Source organism: Brachycentrus maculatus, unplaced genomic scaffold (assembly GCF_059751285.1).
Source record: "Brachycentrus maculatus isolate JH-2025_06_01 unplaced genomic scaffold, ASM5975128v1 h1tg000620l, whole genome shotgun sequence".
In the NCBI taxonomy this organism is placed as follows: domain Eukaryota; kingdom Metazoa; phylum Arthropoda; class Insecta; order Trichoptera; family Brachycentridae; genus Brachycentrus; species Brachycentrus maculatus.
The window spans coordinates 380,001-393,282 of NW_028281358.1; the positions used below are offsets into that span (position 1 = coordinate 380,001).

General features: G+C 36.7%; 1 protein-coding gene across 3 annotated transcripts in view; it reads left to right on the forward strand.

The window, feature by feature from the left end:
* LOC148301014 (uncharacterized) overlaps window positions 1-5,629 on the forward strand; it is a 35,845-nt gene extending 30,216 nt beyond the window's left edge. For all 3 annotated transcript variants that reach the window (XM_088273944.1, XM_088273942.1, XM_088273943.1), the window contains exon 3: window positions 739-5,629. In XM_088273944.1, coding sequence (XP_088130070.1) covers window positions 739-2,848 — 2,110 coding nt within the window. In that variant the 3' untranslated portion in view covers window positions 2,849-5,629. The remainder of the gene's footprint in view (window positions 1-738) is intronic.
* The last annotated feature ends 7,653 nt before the right edge of the window (window positions 5,630-13,282 follow it).

The window sequence follows — 13,282 nt, forward strand, 5'->3', positions numbered from 1 at the left end:
TATCCCAGCAAAAGCGGCATATTTTTAATTTAAGATTTATCCGATACAGGGCAGAAAGTATTGTTTTTGCATTTTGAAGAAGATGTATTATTTAATAATTTTTTTAAATGTACTAAATATTTTCATATGGAGAAAAAACATTCAGGTTTTACCTAAAAAGATCTGCTGCACAATAAAACGTTCAATAAGTGGCTTGATATTTATTTTTAATACATTTTATTATATCTTTAAACTTTAAAAACGATCTCCAGAAAAATCAAGTTTTTTGATATATGACGTTGTTGAAAAGAGTGAGCGATTTTTGCAATATCATCCTGCCCTGTATCAAGCGCTCATTAGGTAGTATTTCACGAAAATGGCGTTTTATATAATAAATTGTCCAAATTTATTATTATTATTACCTGTAGCGCAGGATTGTTTTCTTTTAATTAATTATCAAAATAGTATTGCGTCGATATAATGGAGTTTACTGTGCACAATTGGGTGCGGATGACGGTAAAATAAGATTAAAATTAATGAATTTGACCAGTTGATTATTATCACCCTGGTTTGGTTACACGAAGAGCAGGGCTGATTATCTAGCATTCGTGTTACTGACCATCGAGAAAACACTGCATCGATGCGATGCAACATTCAATGATATATCAAGATTCATCATTAAGGGTTAGAGAAATATATGAGAACCGATATTAACGTTAAAAAACAACGCGTGCTTCAATCGTCATTTTCTATTTCTAGGTCAACTCTACACGAAGGTAAAGGCGTAGTTTGCCTCACACCAGGAGACCATAACGGTGAACTAAGCGACAAGCAGGCTGGAGAGTCCAGCGGGGAGCCAATCAAACCCACTCGCGGGCGCCGCAAGCCGCAGTGGAAGCTCAAGTTCCACCACCAGGCCCTCCCGCCGGAGTACCTCGACCACTACGAGGCTAGCCTCAGCAAAGCCCGCCCCATGGCGGCGCCACCTCCGCCGCCGCACACCACCTCCTCCGCAGCGCAGACGGACTCCTGTCTCACCCCGCCGCCCTTCTACGACATCAACAGCATCCCCAGCGAGTCCATTCAAAACTGGCTGCAGAGAATCACCAGCATCCAGAATGACTTGGAGAGGTCCAGCACCCCGGTCGCCCCGACCCCCTCGTTCTCCTCTCCGTCCAGACGCCGCAGGGCCCCTCCACCTCAAACCGAAACCAGCACCACCCCCATCGCCCCGAAGGTCGTGAATTACCGCGATCTTCCTTACATGGGAGAGATGACTCTCAACAACTCGAAACCTCGCAGGGGCCGCAAACCAAAAAAGGCGGACATCTGCCATTTGATATACAAAAACTACGGAACCATCTTCCCCGGCACTCCTGGGCACCTGGTGGACGAGCGGCTCAACGGGATGGCTTCTGGATTTGACAAAAATGTGCAAATCAAAAAAGAAAAGGGCGAGAAGATGGATTCGCCTTCAGTTCCTAACAAACAAAAGACAGATTTACAAAATAAAATCATTTCTAGTTTACTAGAAAAAAGGCTCTCGCAAGAGAGTAAAAAACATAAAGATATCAAAGTAAAAAAACATAAAAATATTCAAATCGAACAAGATGACGATATTCCTAATATACCTCTCAGAATAGAGCCCGATTCGCCGTCTACTTCCGACCTAATCACTCCCTCTCTCTCCGAACCTCTCAATCTGTGCGTTAGGGATTTGAACAATTTAAAAATACGTTTACTGCGTAAACACGGAAACGTATATGCCAAAGCAAATGTCGAGACTAAAACGGAGCCCGACAAAAGTGATCACGAATTAGATAGTAACGCGGATGAAAAACCCATTACGGACGTAGTTCCGAGCGCGAGCGCTTCGGATTGCGTCAGTCCGACGCCGAGGATGAACGTTCCCGATTTCAAAAAAGCGTTGCAAGACGCGACGTCTTCCGGCGAGAGTGACATCAGCACTGTCGGAAAGGCGGACCTCGGTTCCGAGAGCCCTCTGCCGGGCGGATACGTCTACTGGCCCAACGCGGGAGTATTCGTGCACCCGTTGGCTCTGCAGTCGCAACTGCTGTACTACCAAGGCCTGGCGGCCGGCAACTCCTACACGCTCCCGCCCGACGCGAGCTCTCCGGACAGCCCGCTCTCCGCGCGGCCGGACTCCTGCCGGACTCCCCTGCCCGCCGAGCCGGAGCGGCGCTCCAGTCCCGGCGGCAGCTCGGAGGGCTCCGCGGCCGGCGGCCGCTCCAAGAGGGGGTCGGGCGCGAGCCGCGGAGCCCCGCCCGCGCCGGCCAAGCGGAAGCGCTCCGCCATCTTCATCCCCCCGATGCCGAGCGACGCCGGCTCGAGTCCGGCCACGGAGGTCAGCATCTGCAAGTTCAAGTTCACCGGAGGCGCGCGGCCCAGCCTCCAGGAGAAGAAGATGCTGTCCGTCGACTCCGGAGGGAACTTCAGGTACTACAGCGGCACGGGCGACAAGGCGAACCGAGGCTACGAGTTTTTTCCGCGGGAGAGCTTGCCGCAGTCGGTAGGGGCGGGCGCGGGGGGCGGGGCAGGGGGCGCGGCCCCCCTCCCGGCCCCCGCGCGCCCTTCTGAGGACCCCTCGCGCAGAAAGAGGAAATCTAGGAAATCCCTGCAGAGAGAAAAGCTAGAACAGACGTTCAAAGAGAAGGGGTTTCTCATCCAGACCCAGCAGCTGGAATCCGCCGAGGGGGCGACCTACTGCAAGTTCCGGCAGCTGAGGAAGTTCACCCGGTATCTGTTCCGGAGCTGGAAGGACTATCTTCCCGGGGCCGTCCAGGAGCCCGAGGGGCTCCAGGGCCCGCGGCTGCCGACCCCCCCGGTGCACGCGGACTGGCCGCGATGAGCGCCCACCTCTCGCGTATCTATTTATATTTGTTACTTCAAGTGGAAAAGACATGTTATTATAATGCGTCAATTTTCTATGATCTCCGATTTAAAAAAAACGCGTAACTGTATTTTGTATTAATTTACACGCTGCGGTTAGTTTCATACTCGGGCAACTAGCGACCTTACCCGATGCGGTTTGTTTCGCGTTCTAACAATGAGCAAATTTTACCCAATGCGGTGAGTTTCACATTCGAAGAACGAGCAAACTACACAATGCGGTTAGTTTCGTATTCGGGCAAAGCGGTTAGCCCGAGGAAGTGCATTTATTTATACAAGTTCTCGGTGCTATATAATTATATGTGATTTATATAAACATACAGGCATATAAATAAATAAATAATGTTGTACATAGACCATTTGATCGGTAGATAGGTAAGATAGTTCTCGTTTACAATTATTAACATTTGACGTTTAGCGTGTGTCCGTTTATATTGTTATATGGAATGAAGCATTTATTACAATTTTAATATGATTTGGAAATTTTTGTTACACAATTTAAGAACCTAAGAAATATGTTAATAAAAATTATTTATTATACGAAATACTGCGTGAATGTTTCATTATTAATGTCCACACAACGACTTAATTATTTATTAATTAATTAGTATACTGCTCACTGAGGATATGGCCGATACGTTGTTTTTTGGAATCAATAATGATATTAATTGTTAATATCTCACTTTTGATGAGAAGGGAATATGAAAAAAAGTCATTTGCAGATCTTTTAACGTGACATCAACTGGCTTATATTGGAACTGTTTTTTTTTGTGATATGGTAATATAAAAAAAAATTATACATATTTTTTAACTCATTACCTTTTGATGACCTTTAAATTTAAAAAAAATCGATTAGAAACTTGTTTTTTTTTCAATACGAAAACGGTGTTTTAAGCTTTTAAACCTTTTTTTCATTTGAATAATAATATAAAACCCTTATCCGCACCCCAATGGTGCATAGGGCACTGCGTCATATAAACGCAGTGTTATCTTGATCATTACACATGAAGGAAGGGTGATCAGCCCTCCGCTCCAGGTACCAGTCCAGGGTAATATTGAATAAATATGACAGTGAATAAATCATATATATTTATTTTACCCCCCTTGGGAATCGAACCCGGGACCTCCAGAACGGTAGCCGAGGGTGCTGACCATTACACTACGGAGGCGGACATCATTTGAAAGACGTTAAAATTGTTGAGATATCAATAAAAATATTATCGTTAAACTACACAAATCTTCATTTAAATAGTACTTTCCAATACCCTCCATATTCCCAGAATAGTATCGTCGTTTTGAAGCAATTTGTATTTCATCATAAGTACTTATATAAAAATAATAATTTGAAAATATCTTCACTAACTATATACTTCTTATTTTAATTTTAAATTTAACTCATATGACATTACTCCGTTTTTGCTTTCTATCAACAATGTAAAATCATATTTAAATCCCAATTCACCAAATTACAGTTAAATTCATATTATATAATAAATAAACATTCATTTACAACACTTTTTACGTTGGTTTTTTTATCAAGGAAACCTGGGTAGGTACTCAATCTTATGTTATTTTATGATATGGAAACCTTCAAATAGTACATTAAACAACAGCATGATTCGTAATATGTATAACCAAATATTTCAATATGTTCATACGCGAATCTTCAGAAAACAGAATTCGCATTAAAGTACACAACGACACTACCGCCATCTGTGGGGAAGTGGAAACATCACCACGGTCAGCTGTCATAGCCAAAATATTTTCATTCTGACAGCTGTCAGCGAAAACGAAATTAGCGATTTTTTGAAAACCCATAGTTTTATTCAAAATTTATTTCTTCTTTCTCTTTAAACATCAAAAGTAAGTGTATTCTTTCGTATTTTCAAACCTCATAAAACCGGCTACGAATTCTTATCTTTGTTCAACACGACTCCCGAGTTCAAAGCGTGGCTGCAATATTTGTATGAACACGGCTCCTGGGTTCGACTTGAGGCTGTAATATTTGTATGGACACGAGTATCGTGTTTAATGCGTGACTGTAATATTTTTATGGACACGGGAGCCATGTTCAACGCGTGACCGTAATCTATGTATGGACACTAGAGCAATGTACAACGAGTGGATACAATATTTGTATGGATACGGAAGCCGTGTTCAAGGTGTAACTGTAATAATTGTATGGACACGACAGTCGTGTTTGACCCACAAACGTGTTAAACAAAGAAGGCTGCTAAAAAAAATATTTTTTCAGTACACAGATGTCAGGCAAAAGTATGTTCGTCGATATTTTAGAATTAATATTGAAATAGAGTAACCCCCCCTATAACATTGAGATAAGTGTCGTGTTAATCAATGGGAAAGTCGTAGGGGGTTAATGTTTTTAAATTATATTTTGATTTTAAATTAATCATATCACTCTCTTCCGTTGGTTTAAATGTAAAAATATAATTTGAAAAATATACAACTTATAATATTCCATCTGATAATGCGGTACCTATCTCAGGGGTTTTTATAATATTTGAAATAATAATATCGTAGTCGTACAGGAGAAAGTGACCAACTACCAAAACGTAAAATGTTCAGGGGGGGGCCATTTAAGTCACCTTTGCTTGGCAAGACAATAAACATCAATGCAGTTAATCATTTTTTAACAAATCAATGTATTACACTTCCAAGTTTAAAATCCTTTGGGATGTTTTCAGGGCAATATTGAGCTAGTTAGATATCAAATAGTTAATGATCACGGTTTTGTAAAAAAATGCACTTTTCACTTTCTCCTGTATGACTACGATATGTGAAGTTTACTTATTATAGGCTAACATAAAAACGCATCATATTAATATCATTATATAAATGAATACCAAAGACTTATTCAATTCTTTTAATTTAATATATTGTATCATATTGTATAATAAATAATAAGTAAATAGTTAATAAGGCGGATGTCTTCACGACGTCGGCAGAAATAACAGCTTTAATTTTTGTTTTCTTTTATAAAATGAGTGCAATTTTTGTATGATTAAAAAATGTATGATAAAACAAAATATATTAATTTTATGACTGTTTGGATCTAATTTATTTTACCTAACCCTTTGATAATATATTACATAATGGATTTTTGTCAGACGGGAGGAATATCTAATTTAACATACTCAACCTATAAAGGATTGTATTAGACTCGTCAAGTGTTTATAACAGCCGATATTACTATTATTATTATCTTATGTTCACAAAATCTTTATTATCTCCAATTACAGGAATTATTTTCATATTATTTTTTGACATCTCATCAAAGATGAAGAAGAATATGGAAGTCTGGGCATTTACGGGGCTGACGACCGTCATAGGCTGGTTTAAGTGATCACTTTACACACGTGTAACATTCACCAATTCTACCCACTGTCAATAATCAACCACACTACTCAAATTCTTGGAAGTTCTATATATATGAACCAATTTAGAAACCTTGTTCATGAATCACTAGAACTTCACTAGAGACATCTATGGATTATAATAATAATTATTATAATCCAGGATTCGGATCTCACATACTAATATAAGAGTTTCTGCTTAGTAAAAAGCTTCTTTACATCTCACCAATAGATATAGAACTTCCAAGAATTTGAGTAGTGTGGTTGTCAATAATGGGTAGAATTGGTGAATGTTACACGTGTGTAAAGTGATCACTTAAACCAGCCTATGACGGTCGTCAGCCCCGTAAATGCCCAGACTTCCATATTCTTCTTCATCTTTGATGAGATGTCAAAAAATAACATATTATGTTTAATGCGAAATGTGAGCCTACTTAACTGAGCACAGGGAATCAAAATTTTGAGCAATTGTGTTATTTTCACAAAAGTAGGCGTTTTTTCCGCGGCACACCAACTAATCACCACGGTACACCAGTGTGCCGCGGCACACTCGCGGCGGAACAATGTGTTGAGTTATCGTTTTTGTTGTCAGATCTGATAGATAGACATATATAGTGACAACAATTTAGTTCTTCAAGGCTATTCTGAAAATGTGTTAACAAGGCGACAGACCTGTCGCTTCAATCATTTTGGAGAGAATCATTAATATGTGTGCGTTTTTTTAAAAATATTTATTTATGCAAAACAATCAGTGTCGTGAAAACATGAAACATCCTTCTTCGGACCCATATCCGCACCCAATAGTGCATAGGGCACTCCATAGTATTAATGCAGTGTTATATTGATCGTTAATAGCATGAAGGCAAGGCGATCAGTTATACGCCTACCAGAGATATGAATCAATGTAGTGAAAAATCCTTAATGTTTATTTAACTCCCCTGGGAATTGAACCTGGAAACTTCAGATCTATAGACAAATGTATTAACCACTACTCCAGGGGTGTGGACAAAACATCGTCCAGTGCGGAGAAATAAATATGAAATCTTCTGCTCCCTCTTACTCTTTATTACTGAGGGTCGTGACCCTTGTGGAAGCAATGACTCTTCTCCAGTTATCCCTTGACTGCGCTGCACGTAGCGCTCCGACCACCGAGGTGCCTGCTGCTGCCTTAACTTGATCGGTCCATCGTGTGGGGATCTTTTTCTCCCTCTCTTTCCCTCCAGACTACCGATCACAACTAGTCGTTCCAGGCTATCCTCGTTGCCACGCGCAACGTGTCCAAAGAACTGGAGAATCCATCGTGTACAGACAATGGCCAGAGTCAAGCCATCCAAGTGTAGTTCCTGACGAATGGACTCGTTTGTGCGTCTAGCTGCCCATGAAATTGATAGAATGCGCCTTTAACATCACATTTCAAATGCATCAATTTTTCTCCTTTCTGCTGATTTAATGGTCCATGTTTCAGCAGCATAGAGAAAAATCTAGTGAACCAAACTCCTGAAAAGATTTATCTTGTTGCTGTTACTTACACCCCGGTATTTCCAGATTCTACCTAGCTTAGACATGGCAATGACAATAAATATGAAATAAAATGACTAAAATAAAAGACAATTTTAAAATAATTTCATGCATTTATTTACTTGAATTTTAGTTTATTGCAGCTCGAGGAATGTTATCAGGGAATGTAATAATGATAAAATGTTTAGAATTGTCTAAATATCTACACTTAAGAATATAATATTGTCCGTAAATTAAGAAAATGGTGGACATCTTAAATTTTAAAGTACGCGTCGTTGCGAATAAATTTTAAAATTATTTAACTCTAAATAATAACAATTTTAGTACAATTCTTACGTCACAATAAAAAGTAATAATTACCCCTAAATTAAACATATTTTTACAAATATAAAATATTCTTATTTCATTAAAATAAAACAATTGCAAATCACCACTTTTATTTAGTTTATTTGATGTAAACACGACTAGTATCGAGAACTTAAGATGTTCTCATGAACATTTGTACTTCTCGAAACTAGTCGTGTTTACATTAATAAACTCAAAAAGTGCTATTAAACAAGTGATTTATTTTTATATTTAAATGAACATATTGTTACATTAAGTTAATTCCAAATTAAAAATAATATATTTATACTGGTTTATCGCAGTCAAAACATATGTTCATTTAATGTTATAGCTTTTTCCTCATCCAGTGGTGCACTGGGCACCGCCATGGCAAAAAATCGATCTTCAATTACATGAAGGTAAGGTGATCAGTCCTAGGGTTGGCTCTAGAAGTGGAATAAATATATTTGACAGACTATTCGGACGAATAAGAATATACTCGTACTATCAATAAAAAAGAGGAATGAGAGTATAGCAGCAAGGCTGCTAATGTTGGGGCACTTGGGGTTGCATACAAATTTGTGTAAGACAATATATTTTTAAGGTTAACTTATTAGTCCCTCGAGATCAAATCATTTAAATTTTATATATTAAAAAAATTGTTTATAAATTATGAAAATATATTTTCACAATTTTAATTTTAATTTATAATTTTAACTAATATGAATAGACCACGATACACCTAGTATAAATAATATCAACCTTTTTACACCAGTTAAAATTTTTATATGAAATAATGTGGAATCGAATGATTTAAAATATTAACAAAAATTAATAAACTGTACATGTTACTATGTCTCACTACTATATTATAAATATAATTTATCGATTGAAAAATGTAAGAAAAAGACACTCTTAAAACCACCGTCATAGAAACATCACGTAGTTTCATAGAATCTGTAAGAGGTAAATCTAATTTAATAAATAAAATAAAAAACTAGTATTTATTCGTTATTTATAGGAAATTTACGTTTATTTTTTTTAAATGTCAATCACGGTGCTGTGGTTCCAATTTTTTTTAAATCACGTGGTTCAAAGTAGAGATTGGTTCAAAGTATGCGTACTTTGGCCCCGTGTTACCTCGGTCTTCCCTACCTATACAAAGTAGACAAGATAACTATATAAATATTATATATTTCGAGACTTACTATTATAATACTTTAAAAAATAGCTACATGTTATTATCAGGAAGGTAAAAAAGAAAGCTATGTTAAAAGTCCACTTAAGTATTTACATATGAGGCTAAGTTAAGGCATATTTAAGTTGGTCTCGAGTCTAAGGCGAGTGCACATCCAAGAGCTACTGATGACCGGTTTCATCTACCTGAGAAACAGTGAAATAAAACATTAATCCCGGATAACGGGGAATTTAAGAATGGGATGGTGTTAATCGGGATCTATTTATTTATTTGGCGTTTAATTTGTAGAACTCCATTTTAATTTATGTTTTGATTTTTAAATCAAACACGGATTTTTTTGAGTCAACTAAGTTGTATTTTATTAAAAAAAAACAAAAAAAAATTAATATTGTGACAATTGTTTTCGCCTAATTTTAATTTCGCGAATTTTCGGATCTCTTGGTATGAATTTTATGGTGATTATTAGCTTCCCTAATTTTTAATTTTTTAAACTTCTTTTTCACCATGTTTTGCATTTTTTATCACTTATACCTATCTTTTCTTTTTGCATTATTTTTATTTTTAAATTCAATATCATCCATTATTATTTTGTTTGCATTATTCTAATTTTTTTGTAAAGGGCAGTAGTGCCGTAAATAAATAAATAATCACAACTGCAATTATTAAAAACCTTATCCGCACCCCGATGGTGCATAGGGCACTGCATCATATAAACACAGTGTTATCTTGATCGTTAACATATGAAGGGAAGGTGATCAGCCCTCCGCTTCCTATACCAGTCCAGGGTAATATTGAATAAACATTAGATTAAAAAAATCACTTTTATTTATTTGACCCCCCTCTGGGAATCGAACCCGGGACCTCCAGTACGGTAGCTAAGCGTGCTGACCATTACACTACAGAGGTGGACAAACAGGTCTACTTCGGCTGTAATTAGTAATATAAAATTATTTTCATTAAAACTTGAATTACTACTTACACAACACGTGGTACCTCAGATGTTCATATATAGCGTCTGTCGTGTCTAAAACACGCGCGTACGCGACACTATCACTTTGTACCGTCGCTCTCGTTTGCTTCACTCAAGCGACGTTGGAATATCTTTCTTTTTGTCCTGCTTGTCTCTCTTTTTTCTTCTTGTCTCTCTTTCTCCTTTCCTCTACGTTACATCTTTCTTCTCTCTCATGTAACGAAACGTGCCCAATAAACGTGTCGCGTCCTTGAAATTTCACTCTGAATTCTCATCGAATTGTCGATTGTCGAATCGAAAATAAATTAATATTTAACTTTCGACTATACTGATGTAATATTTCACTGAAACTCGGGAGGGCATTTTTTGTAAAGCCAATGAACACGTCTTCAGCGAAACAGCAAATGAATATTTATTTAGAATATTATGACACACAGCATGTCAAAATTTGGGTAGATATGTACAAAATGATTTACCCCTAACACCGTCACATTTGCAGACAGCGGGGCCTCGATTCCGTGCGGAAGATAACGTTTTAACTACGCGGCGTAGAGATAACATAAATATCCAGACATTTTTATTATTTCTAACGGCTTTGGGATTTTGAAAACTGTAGTCAATCAATATTGTCAGGATGTTAATGATGCCAAAAAATATGAATGAATACACACACGCGCGTGTGTGTACGCGTACCCATGTACCTTTAACACGTTAAACCCCGATACTAAAATTTGACAATTTTCAAAATTCACAAAAACTTTTCGGTAATTTACGTATTTTAATAATATATTAGTTTGTTAATTTTTTTATTTGGGTACCATAGTTAAAGCACTTTGAATATTATATTTTATTATTAAACCCTTATCCGCACCCCAATGGTGCATAGGGCACTGCTTCATATGAACACAGTGTTATCTTGATCGTTAAGGTGATCAGCCCTCCGCTTCAGGTACCAGTCCAGGGTAATATTGAATAAATATTACAGTGAAAAAATCACTCATATTTATTTGACCCCCCCTGGGAATCGAACCCAGGACCTCCAGAACGGTAGCCGAGCGTGCTGACCATTACACCACAGAGGCGGACGAAAGTACTTAAACTTTGAATACAGCTCTTGATTAAGGTCACTGGTGCCCCCCATGGCGCTGCGGTCCAACACAGGCGTGGTCACCGGTGACCATGGCGTTTAACGTGTTAATATTTTTTTGATCGATTAATTAAAAATTAAATTTAGATATTACAATCGTACATCGGATGCGGTATTCCTGCGGAGCAAGCTTGTCAGGATGACTGAGATAAATGAAGATGAATGGCCCGCGGGAGAAACCTTGTCAGGGTAGACTTTTTGAGGCGTTAGTCATATTACTAGGTGTAGATTGGAAAAACGTTACATTTTATTTTTCAACAGAAATCTACATACAAATATACTAAAGTATCTTTAGTTTTTCAGATTCTACTTAGTCGAGAAGTAGAAAAATTATTGTAAGAATTTTAAAATTAGTATTTTAATTCTTATATTGACTATGTCTAAAGTTACTTTGAAGTATTTTGATTTTAAAATATTATATACAATTAACTTCATCGTTAAAATTTTAGCATATGTTAATATTTTGTGGAAAAAGTCTTAAAAACAATTCTACCTTGTGCATATTAATAAATTCCTCATTCGATATTATTTCAGAAACCAAAAAAAAATCTAACCTATTTTCTAGATTTTGGTGCAAATACAGCAGAACAAAGATAGTTGAATGTCTTATTGTAGCAATATAATTTTTATTACATATCGCTCACTCCTTTCAAGAACGTCATAAATCAAAAAACTTGATATTTCAGGAAAACGTTTTTAAATTTTTAAAAAAGAATACAATGTATTAAAAATTAATATCAAGCCACTTATTGAACTTTTTACTGTGCAACAGATATTTTTAGGTAAAACCTGAAGATTTATTCTCCATTTGAAAATTTTTTAGTATATTTAAAAAAATAATTAAACAATACCGGTTCTTCAAAATGCAAAAACAACACTTTTTGCCCTGTAGCGGGTAAATATTAAGTTAAAAATATGCTTCTTTTGCTGCGATATAGTACATTTTCTGGGCATTCCGAAAACACGCACAACTGAAAATTGACAATTTTTGATTTATGACGTTCTAGAAAGGAGTGAGCGATATAGAAAAGCTGGCGAAACGAAGAACATTATGCACACATTATTGTTTACCCCGGAGTTTCTGACAATTTCTGACTGAATATGGAATCCGTATAGATAACATCAAGTAATAATATGAATCATTTAAATATTTAAAAAAAATTGAGACGCTGATTTAACATTTTGTTACCACGCTTCAATTAAAACTGTCAATCACGTGAATATTCTGTCAATCGATCATGGTATGGGCGGTCTTATTGAATTCTTAATCCTATAAATAAAAAGAGTTTTTGATTACCAAGTTTAGATCATAACAATTACTAACCTTAATTATTGATTCGTGACAAACGACATGAGATTATTGCTTTAAGTTTATTTAAATAATAAAATTAAAAAATCACATTAATTATGGTAAAAAAACATCTTAGGAAACGTTTGCTCACCAACCGACTTGATTGACGTAACATTCGTTCAGCTTTTTTAGATTTCAAGCTTTTTTAGCGGAATAGCGTGAGCTTTGGTTCATCAATGAGCAGAACAGGGAGTCTTACCATATTACCATAATACCATAATACGCGAATAAAGCTCATCGGCTTCAAGTTGCTAACAATGTACAAACGTACATTTTTAAATCTTCCAGTTGCTAATCCATTATAAAATATGCATTTGTAATTATTTCACCAGTAGAAGTAAAAATAACCTATTACAAATTACAATCATACATTGTGAATAAATACTCAAACAAGTTGATAATTAATCACATATTCTAAAACACGCAGTGTGAAATAACATCAAAATATTCGAGTTTCTAAACCATTATAAATAATTATTAACACAAAATAAGCTCTCTGTCTCGAAGTTGC